Genomic DNA, 18577 nt, shown 5'->3' with positions numbered 1-18577 from the left:
ACAGTCCGAATCCTGAGCCACTTTCAATAAGGGTAGCTCAGGATCAGACTGGCTGTCCATGCTTCCCACCAGGCACTCTGGATAATTAATTTTATTAAAGTCACCAATTCTGTACCAACTGAGATTTTTAGCAAGCAAAGCAGGCAGCTCACATCAACCTGGATCACATTCAAGCCAACATTGTGGGCTCAGAGGAAAAAGTGAAGGAGGGTGGGGAAAACGTATCAGACGAGGGAACACCCTCCTCACCCCTTAACAACTGCTGGATGCCCAGGTTGACCCCCATAATCACAGCTATGCAACTGTGACTATTTTAAACATTAAACTGATCTTTTCCTCAGAGGGTGCCTCTGTATGGAGGCACACTCTCTCTCAGTGGGGCTGCTGATATGTCAGTGCTGGCGGGTCTTACACCCACTGTCCTTCATTTAATGTTCAGCCTATTCCCTACCATTAATTGACCTGGCCCATTGAAATTACAGGTGTGTGTGTGTCTGGAAAACGTCCCAGAACTGAACCAGGAGCCAGGTTTCCGACCCAGCATTGAAGTCTCGGCTTTTTATTTTCCTCACTGCTGCTTTTTTTTTTAAACCCTATTATCTATGATAAAATGAATGGAATACATTGGAAAAAGTTTAGTATTTGAAAGTTCTGGTAATTTTTTTAAAATTCATTTATGGGATGTGGGTGGCTAGGCCAGCATTTATTTCCCATCCCTAGTTTCCCTTCAGAATGTGGTCTTGAGCTGCCTTCTTGAAACACTGCAGTCCCTAATGTGTAGGTACTTCCACAGTGCTCTCGGGAGGAAATTCCAGGATTAAGACCCAGCAACAGTGAAATAACGGCGATATATTTCCATTAGCGCAGAAGAGAAACGTAAGATATTTAGAAGAGATATTTAAATACAGTACTAACTAACCAATGTCAAATGTGATATTAAACATAAAAGTTTCTCTTATCCATCAAAATGAAAGTTGAATAGCCATCCGATATAACATCAAACCAGAATGATAAACATAACAAAGAACGTAAGAAATAGGAGCAGCAGTAGGTGATTTAGCCCTTCAAGCCTGCTCTATCATTCAATGAGATCATGGCTGATTTCTTACTCCAACACCATTTTCCTGCACTACCCCTGTATCCCTTGATGTTTGAATATGTAGAAATCCATCGCTCTCTGTCTTCAACATACTCAATGACTGAGCCTCCAAGCCCTCTGGGACTTGAGTCACCACCTCTGAATGAAGAAATTCATCTCAGTCCTGAATCACTTCAGTCCTAGATGGTCTGCTCCTTATTCTTAGACTGTGTCCCCTGGTTCTAGAACGCCAGCCACGGGAAACATTCTTCCTGCATCTATCTTGTTACTCTGTAAGAATTATGAGATTTGAATGAGATCACCTCGCTATGGGACTTTGTTCCCTTTTGTATAAATCGAGCCCTTAAGCTGTCATTGAGTGTTAAAATACCCGTCTGGTGTACTGCTTTTATTGATAAGCCATCTTATATAGGTTAGAAACAAACAATACCATCCATTGATGCAGTTTTAAGAGAGATCTTTGTTGAAAATATCCCAGGTCCTTTTTTGTTATTATGAATATTTGGCTGAGATTCAAAAGCTACAATCATCTCAGCAGGAATTATGATTTCATAGTTTGATTGACAGCTTAAAGAGGCTATTAAACATAGAGGGCAGCTTTGCGAAATTAGAGGAGCTGGAGGAAGAGTATGAGCTGTCCAGGGGGAATGGTTTCAGGTACATGTATGTCCGGGATTTCGTGAGGTGTTGTCCTTTCCCAGGTTGCCAGCTTGGGGCTGCAAGATAAGGTGCTATTGAGAAAGGAGATAGGGGAGGGGAAGGTTTCCGAGGTATATCAGCTGATAGATTGCGAGGGGGCTCAGGTGGGGGACATTAAGCGGAGGTGTGAGGAGGAGCTGGGGTGGGGGTGGGGGGTAGGGGGGGTGGGGAGGCGTGTGGAGGCCGGACCGTGCGAGGAAGCTCTGCGGAGGGAGACTTCATCCTTGTCATGTGCGAGGCTCAGTCTTATTCCGTTTAAAGTAGTCCACAGGGCACACATAATGGTGGCGAAGATGAATAAGTTCTTTGAGGGAGTAGACAGGTGTGGCCAGTGCACGGGGAGGCTCATGAATCATGACTACATGTTTTGGGCACGCCCAAAGCCAAAAGGGATCTGGCAGGGGTTTGCGGACGTAATGTGTGAGGTGTTGGGGGTAAAGGTGGCCCCGAGTCCAGAGGTAGTGATATTTGGGGTGTCCAAAGACCAGGGAATCCGGGGGCAAGAGAGGCCATGTTTCAACCTTTGCCTTCCTGATAGCCCGGAGATGGATTATGCTTAGGTGGAGGGACTCAGAGCCGCCGAAAGCAGGGGTGTGGGTGAATGACCTGGCGGAACCTCTGAGGGAAGGTCAAATCTGTCCTGAGGGTGCTGTTTGATGGGTTTGCTTGGAGGTGGAAGTCATTCATTGACTTCTTTAAGGAGATTGAGGTGGCAGCAGAGGGGAAGAAGGGGGAGGTTAAGGGGGTTAAAATGGGGAAGGCAGAACGGGAGGAAGGGGTATGGCTGAGGGGAGGGAATGAGTGTCGGTTATTTATTACGTTGTATAATTTTACTTCTGCTTTCATCTCTTTCCTTGGTTGTTTGTTTATGCAAATTTCTGAATAAAATATTTTAAAATAAAAGAGGCTATTAAAGAATGAATTGTCTTTGATGTGGTCGGAATAGAAGTTTGTTTTTATAAGAGATTAACAACATGAGGGGATGTAAAAACTTGGACTGGTTTTGATGAATGGAAGGTTTACACTATATAGTGTGTAGGAGTGAGAGCTGAATTAGGATGTTAAAGTTTATTTTCTTTCATCTCCACATGGCTCCTTGGTCTGTCCATGGTGGATACAGTGTGTGTGGTTGTGGAGGTGATAGAGGTGTATAAAGGGGTCATGGAGATGGGTGGCTGTCACAAGATGATACGAAGGTTTGAAAGGGCATGATGGTTGGATGGACACAAGAATTGGGAGCAGGTCTAGGCCATTTGTCCCTTCGAGCCAGCTCCGCCATTCATTAAGATCATGGCTAATCTGATTGTGGCTTTAACTCCATTTTCCTATACGCCCCCTGTAATCTTTAACTCCCTTGCGGTTCAAAAAACCTATCCAACTCAGCCTTGAATATGTTCAATAACCCAGCCTCCACTGCTCCCTGGGGAAAGAGTACGCCTTTAAACTGAAGACCCTCTGAAAGAAAAATAATTTTCATTATCCCAATCTTAAATGGGAGAGCACTAATATCTCCTTATGGGAGAGTCCAGGACCAGAGGCCATAAAGTCAGAGTAAGTGGTTGCCCAATTAAGACAGATATTAGGAGGTATTTTTTCTCTCAGACAATAATGATTCTGTGAAATTCTTTACCGCAGAGGGCTATACAGGCTGGGTAATTAAGTATGTTCAAGTCTGAGATAGACAGATTTTTAATCAGTAATGGAATAAAGGGTTGTGGGGATAAAGCAAAGAAGTGGGGTTGAGGATTATCATATCAAATCAATCATGATCTCATTGAATGATGGAGCACACTCGATGTGCTGAATGGCCTACTTCTGCTTCTTATAATGCTCCCCTGGTTCTAGATACTCCCACAAGGGAACATCCTGTCAGCATCCACCCTATCAAGTTTCTTCAGGACCTTTTATGTTTTAATCAGATCACCTCTTATCCTCCTAAACTCCAATGTATATATGCTCAACCTGCTCAATCTTTCCTCAGCCCAGGAATCAGCTGAGTTAACGATCTCTGCACTGTTTTCAATGGAACCACAAACGTTAGGAGACCTAAATAGCACTCCCGATGTGGTCTCAGCATTGCCCTGTACAACTGTAGCTTTCCTACTTTTACACTTGATTCTCTTTGCAATTAAGTAATAACATTCCATTTGCCTTCCTGATCACTTGCTGCACCTGTATACCAACATTTTGTGATCCAGCAACCTGGGCACCCTTTGTACCATCCAGTTTAGCAGCATTCAAATCATAGAATCCCTACAGTGCAGAAGAAGGCCATTTGGCCCAACGAGTCTGCATGACCCTTCGAAAGAGCACCATACCTAGGCCTACGCCTCCAACCTATCCCCATAACACAGTAACTCCATCCAATCTTTGGACAATAGGGGCAATTTAGCATGATCAATTCACCTAACCTGCACATTTTTAGACTGTGGGAGGAAACTGGAGCACCCAGAGGAAACCCACACACACTCAGGAAGAACACACAAGCTCCACACAGACAGTCACACAAGGCTGGAATTGAACCCGGGTCCCTGGCGTTGTGAAGCAGCGGTGCTAATCTCTGCGTCAGAAGTAAAACACTACTTTTCTAATCTTCCTGCCAAAGTGGACATCCTCACATTTTTCCACATTATACTACACCTACCAAATTTTTGTCCATTCACTCCTTATCTAAATCCCTATGTGGACTCTTTATATCCTATTGACAACTTACTTTTCATCCTGTCATTAACAAATTTAGCAGCCATACATTAGCGGCGGGATTCTCCCGCAATTGGTGGGGCGGCCCGTACCGGCAGCAAGAGCGGTGCCAACCACTCCGGCGTTGGGCCTCCTGGAATTTGCGGAATTCTCCGCACCTTCCGGGGGCTAGGCTGGCGCTGGAGGGATTGGCACCGCGCCAACCGGCGGTCGACCGGAACAAATTGGCACATGCGCAGGACTTCCAGCGTGTTCTAGCGCATGCGCAGAACCACCGGCGTGTTTCCTGCACATGCGCACGGGGTTTCTTCTCTGCACAGGCCATGGCGGACCCTTACAGAGGCCGGTGCGGAGGGAAAGAGTGCCCCCACGGCATAGGCCCGCCCGCAGATCGGTGGGCCTCGATCGCGGGCCAGGCCACCGTGGTGGCCCCCCCTTGGCTGGATCCCCCTGCGCCCCCCGCCCCAAGGACCCTGCTAAACGGCCGACAAGCCAGGTCCCACCGGGATGGACTATGTCCATTTCACGCCGGCAGGACTGGCTGAAAACGGGCGGTCGCTCGGCCCACTGGAGAATTGCCGGGGGGTGCCGCTGCCAACGGCCCCGACCGGCGCGGTGTGATCCCCACCCCGCCCGAAAACTGGCGCCAGAGAATTCAGCAGCCGGCGTCGGAACAGTGGGGCGGGATTCAGGCCGCTCCCCAGCGATTCTCTGACCTGGCGGGGGATTGGACAATCCCACCCTAGTTTCCTTCATCTGAGTTATTGATATAAATTGTAAATAGTTGAGGACCCAACACTGTTACCTGTGGCAGTCCATTAGTAACAGCTTGTTAACCCAAAATGACCGTTTAATTCCGACCCTCTTCTTGTCAATGAACTAATCCTCTAACATGCTACCCCCTACACCATGAGCTTTTATTTTGTGAAGCAACATTTACTATGGCACCTTGTCAAATGCCTTTTGTAAATCCACATCTACAGGTTTCCCTTTATTCACCTTGCTTGCTATTTCCTCAACAAATTCTAATAAATTAGCTAAACACGATTTACCTTTCACAAAACCGTGTTGACTCTGTCTGATTGCATTTTGATTTTCTAATTGGCCTACTATCATCTCCCTAATAATGGATTCTAGCATTTTCCCTAGGCCCTCTGTCCCAATCGCTGTCTTCGGGCACCTCTGCCACCATCCCGGACCTGTTTCCAGAGTTATTTTCGGGGCCTCCCGGTGACCAGGCGGCGGGGGGTGGAGCAGGCATCTCCCGGAGCCTGAGGAGGTCCTGCCTGTCGATGATCCCGGTGATGGGTTCAAGGCAGGCCCAGGGTTAGTTGGTGGACCCGTGTCGCCCACTCAGTGTGGTGGAGGATTCGGGCCCGGGGGGGACTGTCCAAAGGCTGGCAGCCGCCCAGTATCAGGGGCGGAGGGTGCACATGAGGCTCTCTGCAGTGGGGTGCAAGGCTCACTCGTGCCTGACACTGTGTCGTCCCTCACCCCCTTTGGGGGCTCCCGGAATCTGGCACACCATAATTGAAGGTTCTATTATTTTTCTGTCTCCGTAGATAGTTCAGGCAGTGTCCTAAAGGGCCCCCTCCTCCCTCCGCCAACACCCCGACATCGTCCCTCCCCACCACCCTCCTTTCCCGTCTCTCCCCACCACCCACCTTCCTTTCCCTTCTGTTGGTACAGAGGCAAGGGTATCTGGTCTCTCCAGCGCAAAGTTTAGTGCTTGTACCATTTGATTTTTGTACAACTGTGCTGTGAACTGTTTTAATAATCAGAGCCCACAGCCCTTTGACTCACTTTGAGCAATGCCACTAATAGACATTAGTTTTCTCTAATAATTTAAGGTACTAGCAAATAAACATACTGGTGCAAAGCTTCAACCACACAGATGTACACAAAGGAACACTTAGAATGGAAGTTTAATGGTGCCTGGTATTAGATATAAAGTGATGAGGTGACAACCCACGCTGGTATCTGGAGATCTGTGACTGACCTAATCCTTAGCCTCAGTTGTATTTAAATAATGTGGGCAAGCTTGGTGCACCTTAACAGGCACACAGTCTTTCCATTAGTTCAAATTTTGGGCGGTGTGCCTTGCTGACAGTGTCCTTCAGCTAAGTTCTAAATAGGGTGAGGGAAGGTGGCAGTTAGAGGGTGGCCAATTGGCAGTCAGTAGTAGTCCTCAGAAGACTTGTGGAACAGGGAAGAACACCCCTGGCTCCTTCTGACTCCACAAGAACATTTCATTCTTTTTTAAATAACTCACCTTTCGTTGAAAGCTTTTGCCAAGGTCACAGCAGCTACTTAAGAATCCCAAGAGGACAGGGTCAACTCCTATCCTGCACATTGCAGACCAGTTTCAGAACTGTTTTTGGGATTTCTAGATTTACAGATCCTTAGAATCATAGAATCCTTACAGCACAGAAAGAGGCCACTTGGCCCATCGTGTCTGCACCAACCCTCTGAAAGAGCGCCCTACCTCGGTCCACTCCTTTACCCTATCCCCACAACCCCATAACCCCACCTGACCTGCACATCCCTGGACACTAAGGGCCAATTTATCATGGCTAATCCACCTGGCCTGCACTTCTTTGGACTGTGGAAGGAAACCGGAGCATCCGGAGGAAACCCACATAGAAACAGGAGAAAGTGCAAACTCCACACAGTCACCCAAAGCCGGAATTGAACCCAGATCCGTGGTGCTGTGAGGCAGCAGTGCTAACCACTGTGCCACCCACTTCCTTTCTGGAATGTGATCTGTAAAGGTCTCTAGTATATGGTCAGCTGGTGGAATTTATACATTCTAGTTTAATTGTCATTGCTTGTGTTTTGTGACTGTCTACAAGAATAGGAATGCTTACTTATATGTTCTCAGTGGTTCTTTGTAAAGTAACCAAGTTTAAACTAGAAGAGCCTTTTATCCCTATAACATTCATTAGTGCAGGTTTTATAATTACATATTTCAGTAGATTTTGAAATGTTACGATATAATCATCAAAACGGTTGCATGGTGGTTTATTAATATTACATTAAATGAACTTTGGTTTGTCAGGCTAAGTTTCTAGCTTTCACATTTATCAGTTCACCAGCTAGCAGAGGCCAAAATATAATGATTATTTTATTATCCATTAATCTGTTGTGGAACCAGAAGTGAACAGCTAACTGAAATATTTACCGTACCACAGCTTTGCTTCCTGGATGAAACACTTTTGACGTAAAGCAATGCCTTAAGCGCCACACCGCTAAACAAGACTTAATAGCTCACATTTGTCTCCAAAAGTTTACTTATATATCTCTGCTTTACTGATAATAGAAGAAGTGACTTTTTGCCCAAGACAGTTTCCAAGATTGGTAGCAAACCAATCATCTCTCATTTTTCCACTGACTTGGTTCTTTAATTCCCATACACAATGAAAAATAAACAATGAATTTTTAAACAATTTCCGCTAAATAAAATCTCTGTATGCACCCTTTTTATGCGCACAATGTATTTGGATTGTATTAACGTCCATATAAAACAGACATAATTTAATAAGATTGTGAAAGATAGCATAAGACTGTTACTGAAGTAGCAGAAGAAATACAACAAGCCATCATATCAGAGAGAGTTATTGCACAATTATAATTGATCAATTAACTGACTGAATTGGGTAATTGAAATTATCTCTAATTTTATGACTGAAGGTTACTGCTTGTGATATTAGTGTATAAATGCTTAAAAAGCTCACACAATATTTCTTTGCAATTTTAATGCAGGCATTGACCCATCTATACTGAACAGGCTACACTACCTGTTAAAATGGTAGGCAAAGAAATATCATATGCTGATATCACAAACAATAATTTGTAGGTTTATATGTCTCCAGTAGAAATATTGAGCTAAAGAAGGCAGCTATTTACAAATACATATAAACCTGTTTGTGATAAATAACAGTTATGTATTAATCATTTTCCATATATATAATATTCAGTGTTGGATACAACCAAAGTTATTACAAATTCTAAATAATTATTTGGTTTGCAATACCCAGGGCAACTCAAGTTTCCCAGCATAGATATGGATCATTATCAATATTTATTTTAAAGTTGACCGAGGGAGCAACGATGCAAGCAAGCACATTCCATTCACACTGCTCAAAATGCATATTCCCTTAAATTCCATATTGTGGCTTCATATCGCTTTATATTTTGCTATTTTCCAATTTATTGAAAATAGAGGTTAATTCATTTCAATTTGTAGGGCATGCAAAATAATGGTTGCTGATGCTTTATAAAGGTGAATATAGTCTTCATATGAAGATGAAACAGCCGTGAGCATATATAAAAGCTGCAGTGAAAAATCAAAAAGGCTACATGCATCTCACTAATCCGACCCTTACAGTAGGTTTTACTTTTCCATATAATGCAGAATAGTGCAACATACTTCACAATTTACACCAACAATAATATGGCAATTTATGATATTAACTCATTCCTATAAAACTTATTCTTGAAATTATGTAGTGATATAGTAGCACATATAATCTTAACGAGTACTTCTGAAATTTCAGAGGAAATGTTAAGCTATTGACAGCAGTGAGAACATTTTTGATGATTACATAGTGCACATACACTACTATAACATTGCATAATTTAAAGGTCTTTATGATTAAAATCAAATGCTATAACTGTGCATTTTGTATGTCCTTTAAACAATTACCTTATCGGCACTTTTAAAAACATACAAGTTATCAAATTAATCTCACCTGTAGAGCAACTGTGGTATTCTTTCTGGGTTGCTTTCCTACCAAGCCTTGTTCCTTGCGTCGCTTGAATTTCCTAAAGTAGTCCTGTATCAGGAAGGTGGCATAGAACTTCCCCACGGTTACCTCATCATCTATGTGAATAGACCAAACAGATTCCTCCTTTTTCAGAACAATAGCTTCTTTCTAATCATCCTGGAACTTTCTAATTTGACTGCTTTCTGTAAACCTATGTTATAAACTTTATAACAATATGTGTTTATCCCAAATAATGTATTGAAAATACCTTAAAGATTACATTTGAAGGAATTAATTTAAGAAGTAAAAATTACTAAATATAATCCTTTGCATGTAGCTTATTAGCAGAATAATTAAAGGTGAATAATACACATCATATTTTTCATCCAAAAATGTCAATGAGCTGCAAAATGGTAAAATGTATCAGTCCTTTGCTTTGTAACATACAGCAAATGATGAGATGTTCTCTAATATATCTCTAAATGTAGTTAGTGTTAGATATGTTGTCAGTATGCAGTAAACATATTTTCAGCTGTTTTGCAGTTTTCTAAATTTTAAATGAATAGCAAATATCACAAGATAATCTATTAGTAACTCTGCTGTTAGATAACTATAGCCTGAAAACGCATCTAACCTTCTAAAAGACATAAATTATTTATTTGATCAAAGTAATTTAAAAACACTACATTCCAATCTTGTACCAACCTCAAAATGTTTTGCAGATACGACTTTCAGCAGTCTTCTAATTTAATTGCATACAGGCGTCTCAAATGATAAAGGCTGCGGACTATACAGCTCAACATTCACCAATATAAAATGCACATGCTACCTGTGCTGTGCAAAAAAATGTTAATTATACCTAAAGAATAATTATAGCATGGTCTCGGGAACTCTGGGCTGCCACTGGTTATGATCCCCAAAACAGACCAGAGCAATTATATTTCTATTGTTTGTTAAAGGTTGGAAAATCGTATAGACCAATATCTTTTTCAGTTAACACATTACCCTTTATAAATCTTTTATTATGCTATATTATCACTCCACATTGATTAGTTGAACAAAAAAGAATGAAGTTGTACCATTAAGAATGAAAATACATTCTACTTTCTAAGTTTAAAGCATATCAAACATATTCAAATATGTAATATGTATTATTCACCTTTATGACTGATGTGAACTAAAATTGCAAGGCAGAAGGGCACAAACAGATATTAGACTAATTGTATAAATCAAACCGATCACTCAACTGACAATAAATCAAGTTGTTTTTGAACAGTTGCACTCAACTATGAATAAACAACTGGGAACCTTTATCTCTAACTTCCATGGAAGTATGTGAATAAAGAAAGCTGGAAAAAATGGTTGATAATGCATTGCACCCTCAAGCTATGAAGGATACTGTATTTTATTGATTTATAACTCTGTTAGTGACCTCTAGAAACCATATGTAAATATTGCAGAAACACTTTCTAAACCAAAAATAACGTCCTATTTTTCTTGGAGGAAGAAGTTGAATATTGTCATCCTTAAATTGTGTGGGGAAGTTCGGAATTGTAAATATTCTTGGTTGTGAGCAGAGGCATACTGGATTACCTGAGCCGAGTAAATATTGCAAAATTGGACAGATCACATTTTACGCCTGCAAATTAATCCATCCACTTTTCCTTCCAAAATCATTTTCCAATATTCACTGCATCCAATGGTTCTAGGGGCAGACCCAAAACATTTTTCTCTGAATATTTGGTGGTGCTAATCATGTTTACAGAGAGGTCTTGCACGACAGTGGGTGTCAAAGTTATGAACAAGAAGCTCCGGATTTGAGTCCCTTCCACGACTTGATGGCCACAGCGTTGTGTTCATAACTTGGCCAAACAGGTTGATTATCAACGTGTAAATCTTTTCAATGCACTGATAGCAGGTGGTAAGAGCTAGACAGTCTCCTGGCCAGGCGTGCTTGATGCAAGCTATAGCTTTCCATGACAGGCTGCCTACCTGTTCATGGAAAAACTAGCCATGGAAACAGACATAAGCATGTGTTTTGTCTGCCTCATGTGTCAACAGACACAGAAAAGCCTCTAAGTCTATGTAAGTTCAGTTTTCACAGAGCTTCATAAAGTACATTTAGATGCGTAATGTTGTTCATGGATTGTTTTCATTTGGTCAGTCTCAGCTTAGTTCCTTTGTCAGTGAAAGTCCACAGCCTCTGGCATTTTAAAATTTAATCTGGCTGCTTAATTCAGAATTGGAAAAGAAAAAAGGTCACCAGATATAATGGGCACATTTTCCTGGAAGTGGGGTTAGAGGCATATGGACCTAGAGTGTACCATTAATAGTATCACAGACTATGCTTAATAGGTAGGATATTAGTTTGTCCACTATTTAAGTGAGAGCATTAACCATTTAAAACAAATCTCTAATGAAAGTAGTGCTTTAGAAAATTTCATACAAAAATGCTAAAACATTTGTTTATCAGAACCATCGAGGGCGGCACGGTGGCGCAGTGGTTAACGCTGCTGCCGCACGGCGCCAAGGACCCAGGTTTGATCCCTGCCATGGGTCACTGTCTGTGTGGAGTTTGCACATTCTCCTTGTGTCTGCATGGGTCTCATCCCCACAACCCAAAGATGTGCAGGGCAGGTGGATTGGCCATGCTAAAATTGCCCTGTCATTGGAAAAATAAAAATATATATATAAGCACCATCAACTGTAGTTTCTGGTTATTGTTATAGCAGGATAGAAGGCTTTTTCTTTTTCCAACCTATGCAATGCCCTGTGGGTAGCTGACATTACCACCAAGTGACAAAATTGCAAAACAGCATTTGGCTCTATGTAAATGCTTTTCTAATAGAGCTTCTTGATAATAACATAGATTATAATCAATTAAATGTCCCTGTTATCCAGTTGTTCCTGTTAAGTAAACATAATAATCTTTATTATTGTCACAAGTAGGCTTACATTAACACTGCAATGAAGTTACTGTGAAAATCCCCTAGTTGCCACAGTCCGGCGCCTGTTCAGGTCGCATTGTGAAGTATTCATACTAATTCTAATATGTTATAAGCACTCAAGAACTAAACTCTTGAATCCAGTTCTAAAGCAACTTAATAATAGGCTGATTATTTTCCTTACAACTACAACTGGTTCAACATCAGTAAGTTATAGAAAATCTATTCATGACAATGATGGTTAAGTGACAGGTAGGGAAAGTCAAGGCCATAAAGGGATTTAAATACAACAATGAGAATTTTAAATTTGAGGCATTGAGGGACAGGGAGCTAATATAAGTCAGGGGTGAAGAGTGAGCATGACTTGATGCTGTATAGGATAGTCACTAGAACTGAAACATTGGCAGGAGATGGTGGTGTAGTGGTAACATCACTGGACTACTAATTCAGAAGCCCATTCCAATGCTGTGAGTTCAAATTCTACCATAAACTCAATTAATAAATCTGGAATATAAAGCTAGTCTCGATAATGGTGACAATGTTGTAAAAACCCAGCTGGTTCACCAATCTCCTTCAGGGAAGGAAATCTGATCTAGCCTACATGTAGCTCCAGACCCACAGCAATGTGGTTGACTCTTAACTGCCTTCGGAAATGGCAGAGCATCACACTCAATTCAAGGGCAATTAGGGATAGGCAACAAATGCTGGCCTTGCCAGCAATACCCACAACCTATGGAGGGATTTAAAAAAAGTTGAGTCTGAAGCTGACAAAAGCATGGATGTGGGTTTAAGAAGCAGGAGTGGAGACGGGTGAAGTCACAGAGATCAAATAAGCAGTATTTCTGATGGAGAGTATATAGGATTGGAATAGCACTAAAGGGTCAAACAAAAATGCATTTTCAGCCTGAGATATTTAAGTGTGAAATATATTAATAGTAGGAATCTGTCAATAAAAAGTGCCAGGGCCAGGAGTGATACAGCAAAGTATGCTTTCTTTCAGTATTGTTGTGGGCAAGGAAGGGCAGGAGTGGACCTGGCCCAAAAAGAAATCTTGAGCCACCTCTGCTCCGGCATTGCCAAGCTGATACTCACTCCTACCAGGATTTTCTATCCGCTTCCCTTACTTGTCTAGCTTGATTTTAAAGGCTCGGTAGATGCCACCTGACTTTTCAGGCTGTTTGATCAAGAAGTCAGCCAGCGGCATGCAAATGAGACCCACCATTAAAATCGGCTGAGTTTGCTTCTTGCGTTGCTGCATACCTGCCTGGAAATAAAACCGAGTTCACAGATTATTTAGTTCCCACTGGGCTCATTACACCTGATCATCAAACATGGGAAGTCAGCTATGGCAATTATGAAATATGAAGGGGAGGATGTACGTAGTGGATAGAATGTTCAAAGAACTATAAATGTATCATGCTGCTTGTGGAGAGAAGTGGACAGCTCTTGGAGCCAAATTATTTATAAATTTGGAACTGTTCTGTGAATTTTGATATGCTTTGCATTTGATTATAATTATTTTTAAGGGTAGAGAGTGATGTGTGAGGAACTGCCAGGATAGATGTACCTCAGAGGATTTTTTCAACACAATTGGTGGAATATTCCCTGATGTGTTGGGTAACCTGGGTCTGCGAGGACTGTGTTTACTGCAGCAGTGAGAGAGACAGGCTTCCAACACTTGAAGAAATGCAACTCTACTTTATTGAACTCTCAACTATCATACATACTTTTTTTTTTTTAAATAATTTTTATTGAAATTTTTCGATACAAACATTTACCCCTATTACATTTTAAATTATAACACCACAAGTCCCCCCTGGAAAAACCTCCCCACGCCCTCCCCCGCGCACACCCCCCCACCCTCCCTCCCCCCCCCCCCCCCCCCCCCCTCCGCGCTATCAGTCTAGCAACCAAACCGTTTTTCCCTTTCTGCCGATGGCCTCGGGCAGTCCTTGCCCGCGACCCCCCGCTGACGTGCTCCCTTCGTTGCTATCCTCCCCCCCCCCCCCCCCTCCCCCCCCCCCCCTTTTCTCCCCGGGTTGCTGCTGTTTCGGCCTCCGGTTCCTATCTCTGATCCAGAAAGTCAAGGAAGGGCTGCCACCGCCGGAAGAACCCCTGTACCGACCCTCTCAGGGCGAATTTGATTCTTTCCAATTGGATGAAGCTTGCCATGTCGTTTAACCAGGTGTTAACGCTTGGTGGCCTTGTGTCCCTCCACTGAATCAAGATCCTTCTCCGAGCTACCAAGGACGCAAAGGCCAATATTCCGGCCTCCCTTGCCTCCTGTACTCCTGGCTCCACCCCAACCCCAAAAATCGCTAGCCCCCACCCTGGTTTGACCCTGGTTCCCACCACTCTCGACACCGTCCCCGCCACCCCCTCCCAGAACTCTTCCAGTGCCGGACACATCCAGAACATATGTACATGGTTCGCAGGGCTTCCCGAACACCTAACACACCTGTCCTCCCCCCCGAAGAACCGACTCATCCTAGTCCCCGTCATATGGGCTCTGTGCAGCACCTTAAATTGGATGAGGCCCAACCTTGCGCACGACGACGACGAATTGACCCTCTCTAGGGCATCCGCCCATGTCCCATCTTCTATCTGCTCTCCCAGCTCCGCTTCCCACTTGTCTTTCAGCTCCTCTATCGGTACCTCCTCCACCTCCTGCATTATTTTGTAGATGTCCGAGACCTTCCCTTCTCCGACCCAGGCCCCTGACAGCACCCTATCACTCGCCCCTCCATCGGGAAGCAAGGGGAATCCTTCCACCTGTCGTCTGGCAAATGCCTTCACCTGCAGGTATCTAAACGTGTTCCCCGGGGGGAGCTCAAATTTCTCCTCCAGCTCTCCCAGGCTCGCAAACCTCCCCTCTATGAACATGTCCCTCAGTTGCCTGATGCCCGCCCTGTGCCAGCTCTGGAATCCCCCGCCAGTGTTCCCCGGGACAAATCTGTGGTTCCCTCTCAGTGGCGCCGCCATCAGACCCCCCACTTCCCCCCTGTGTCGCCTCCACTGCCCCCAGATTTTAAGGGTGGCCGCCACTACCGGACTCGTGGTATACCTTGTGGGGGGGAGCGGCCATGGTGCCGTTACTAGCGCCCCCAGGCTTGTATTGCCGCAGGACGCCCTCTCCATACGTTTCCAAGCTGCCCCCTCCCCCTCCATCACCCACTTGCGCACCATCGATGCGTTCGCCGCCCAGTAGTATCCGGAAAGATTGGGTAGCGCTAATCCTCCACTGTCCCTACTCCGTTCCAAGAAAATCCTTCTCACTCTAGGGGTGCCATGCGCCCACACATAGCCCATAATGCTGCTAGTTACCTTCTTGAAGAAGGCCCTGGGGAGGAAGATGGGCAAGCACTGGAACAGAAACAAGAACCTCGGGAGGACCGTCATTTTAACTGACTGCACCCTCCCTGCTAGCGACAGCGGTACCATGTCCCACCTCTTGAACTCCTCCTCCATCTGCTCCACCAGCCTTGAAAAGTTCAGCTTGTGGAGGGTCCCCCAGTTCCTTGCCACCTGCACCCCCAAGTACCTGAAGCTCTTTACTGCTCTCCTAAAGGGGAGCCGCCCAATTCCCTCCCCCTGATCTCCCGGGTGTATCACAAAGACCTCACTTTTACCCACATTTAATTTATATCCCGAAAAGTCCCCAAACTCCGCTAGTATTTCCATTACCTCCGGCATTCCCCCTTCCGGATCCGCCACATACAACAACAAATCATCCGCATAGAGTGATACCCGATGCTCCTCCCCTCCCCTTGTCAGTCCTCTCCAACCCCCTGAACCCCTCAGTGCCATCGCCAACGGTTCGATCGCTAATGCAAATAGTAAGGGGGATAGGGGGCATCCCTGCCTGGTACCTCGATGGAGCCCAAAATACTCCGACCTCCTCCCGTTTGTAACCACACTCGCCATCGGGGCCGAATACAGCAGCTTCACCCACTTGATAAATCCCTCCCCAAACCCAAACCGTTCCAGCGTCTCCCACAGGTATTCCCACTCCACCCTATCGAATGCCTTCTCCGCATCCAGTGCTACCACTATCTCAGCCTCCCCCTCCACTGCTGGCATCATAATTACATTCAACAGCCTCCGGACATTTGTATTAAGTTGTCGTCCCTTTACGAAACCCGTCTGGTCCTCATGGATTACCCCTGGCACACAATCCTCTATTCTGGTTGCCAGGACCTTTGCCAACAGTTTGGCATCTACATTCAAGAGGGAGATAGGCCTATAGGACCCGCACTGTACAGGGTCTTTGTCCCGCTTCAGGATCAAGGAGATCAGGGCCTGTGACATTGTCGGGGGCAGAGCCCCCCCCTCTCGCGCCTCATTGAAGGCTCGCACCAGCACTGGACCCACCAAGTCCACATACTTCTTATAAAATTCCACCGGGAACCCATCCGGCCCCGGCGCCTTCCCCGCCTGCATCTGGCCTATCCCTTTAACTAGTTCCTGCAGCTCTATCGGCGCCCCCAGTCCCTCCACCCGTTCCTCCTTGACCTTTGGGAACCTCAATCTATCGAGGAAGTTCTCCATTCCCCCCCTCCTCCTGGGCGGCTCAGACCGGTACAATTCCCTGTAGAAATCCCTGAAGACCCCGTTCACCTCTTGCCCCTTCTGCACTACGTTCCCTCCCTTCTCTCTCACTCCCCCAATCTCTCTGGCTGCATCTCGCTTGCGCAGCTGGTGTGCTAGCATCCTGCTCGCCTTTTCCCCGTACTCATAGACCGCACCCTGTGCCCTTCTCCATTGCGTCTCCGCCTTCCTAGTGGTCAGTAGGTCAAACGGGGCCTGTAAACTGCGCCGCTCCCTCAACAGCCCCTCCTCTGGTGTCTCCGCATATCTCCTGTCCACTTCTATAAGTTCCCCCACCAGTCTCTCCCTCTCCTGCCTCTCCTTCCTTTCTCTGTGTGCCCTTATGGAGATCAGCTCTCCTCTGATCACTGCTTTCAGGGCCTCCCATACTACCCCCACCTTCACCTCGCCCGTGTCGTTCGTGCCCAGATATCTCTCAATGCCCTTCCGGACCCTTCCGCACACCTCATCGTCCGCCAGCAGCCCCACATCCAGGCGCCACAGCGGGCGCTGGTCCCGTGCTTCCCCCAGTTCTACCTCTACCCAGTGTGGTGCATGGTCCGAAATCGCAATGGCCGAGTACTCCGTGTCCTGCACTCTCGAAATCAGCACCCTGCTCAGTACAAAAAAGTCTATTCTGGAGTACACCCTGTGGACGTGGGAGAAAAAAGAATACTCCCTCGCCCTTGGCCTGCCAAATCTCCAAGGGTCTACCACCCCCATCTGCTCCATGAACCCCCTTAGCACCTCCGCCGCTGCCGGCCTCCTATTCGTCCTGGAACTCGATCTGTCCAGCCCAGGGTCGAGCACTGTGTTGAAGTCCCCCCCCCATGATCAGGCCTCCTGCCTCCAGACCCGGAATGAGGCCCAACAGGCGCCTCATAAAACCCGCGTCATCCCAATTCGGGGCATATACATTTACCAGCACCACATTCTCTCCCTGCAGCCTACCCTTCACCATCACGTACCTACCCTCCTTATCTGCTACCACCTGCGCCGCCACGAACGACATCCTCTTTCCCACCAAAATCGCCACCCCCCGGTTCTTTGCGTCCAAGCCTGAGTGGAACACCTGTCCCACCCACCCCCTTCTCAGGCGCACCTGGTCTACTACTCTCAAGTGAGTCTCCTGCAACATTGCCACATCCGCCTGCAGTCCCTTTAGGTGTGAAAAAACCCTTGATCTCTTGACCGGTCCGTTCAGTCCCCTCACATTCCAAGTAATCAACCGGGTCGCGGAGCGACCCGTCCCTTTCCCCTGTCTATTAGCCATGTTCTGTCCCCTGTTCGCCCCGGGTCGACCCTCCCCTTCTGACCCGTTCCCCATGGCGATGGCCCCCCCCCCCCCCTCTCCTCCCGTTCTTCCCTTCCCGTCCTCAGCCTTTCCAGCAGCAACCCGGTATCCCCCCCCTAACCCCCCTTCCCCCCCCCCCCCCCCCCCCCCCCCCCCCCCCCCCCCGGCTAGGACCCCTCCTAGCCGCAGTGTATCCACCATCGTACTCCCGAGAGTCAGCTGGTTTTCGCTGACCCGGCTGCCCCTGCCACACTCCGACTCCTCCCGATGTGGGGGGGGAGGGGCCTCCCCCCCCCCTTGCCATCCCTCTCTGACTCCGCTTCAGCGCGGGAAAAGCCGCCATTGCTGGCCACACCCCACTCTTCTCTCCTCCCCCTTCCTCCGTCCCGCGCGCGGGAAACAGGGGAGAGCCCGCGCTTTCGCCCGGCCACACCCTACCCCGCCATCTTCAATTCCACCCCCGTCCCCATCCACACCGATAACAAAG

The 18577-nt window shown here is 46.1% G+C and overlaps 1 protein-coding gene across 1 annotated transcript in view; it reads right to left on the bottom strand.

Annotated features, from left to right (window-relative positions):
* LOC119973643 (voltage-dependent L-type calcium channel subunit alpha-1D-like) overlaps nucleotides 1–18577 on the bottom strand; it is an 863992-nt gene that overhangs the window by 91661 nt on the left and 753754 nt on the right. The window contains exon 44 of the mRNA XM_038812023.1: nucleotides 9250–9380. Coding sequence (XP_038667951.1) covers nucleotides 9250–9380 — 131 coding nt within the window. The remainder of the gene's footprint in view (nucleotides 1–9249; nucleotides 9381–18577) is intronic.

This window comes from Scyliorhinus canicula, chromosome 11 (genome assembly GCF_902713615.1).
Source record: "Scyliorhinus canicula chromosome 11, sScyCan1.1, whole genome shotgun sequence".
Taxonomy (NCBI): Eukaryota; Metazoa; Chordata; class Chondrichthyes; order Carcharhiniformes; family Scyliorhinidae; genus Scyliorhinus; species Scyliorhinus canicula.
This window is presented reverse-complemented; position numbering and strand designations above follow the sequence as displayed.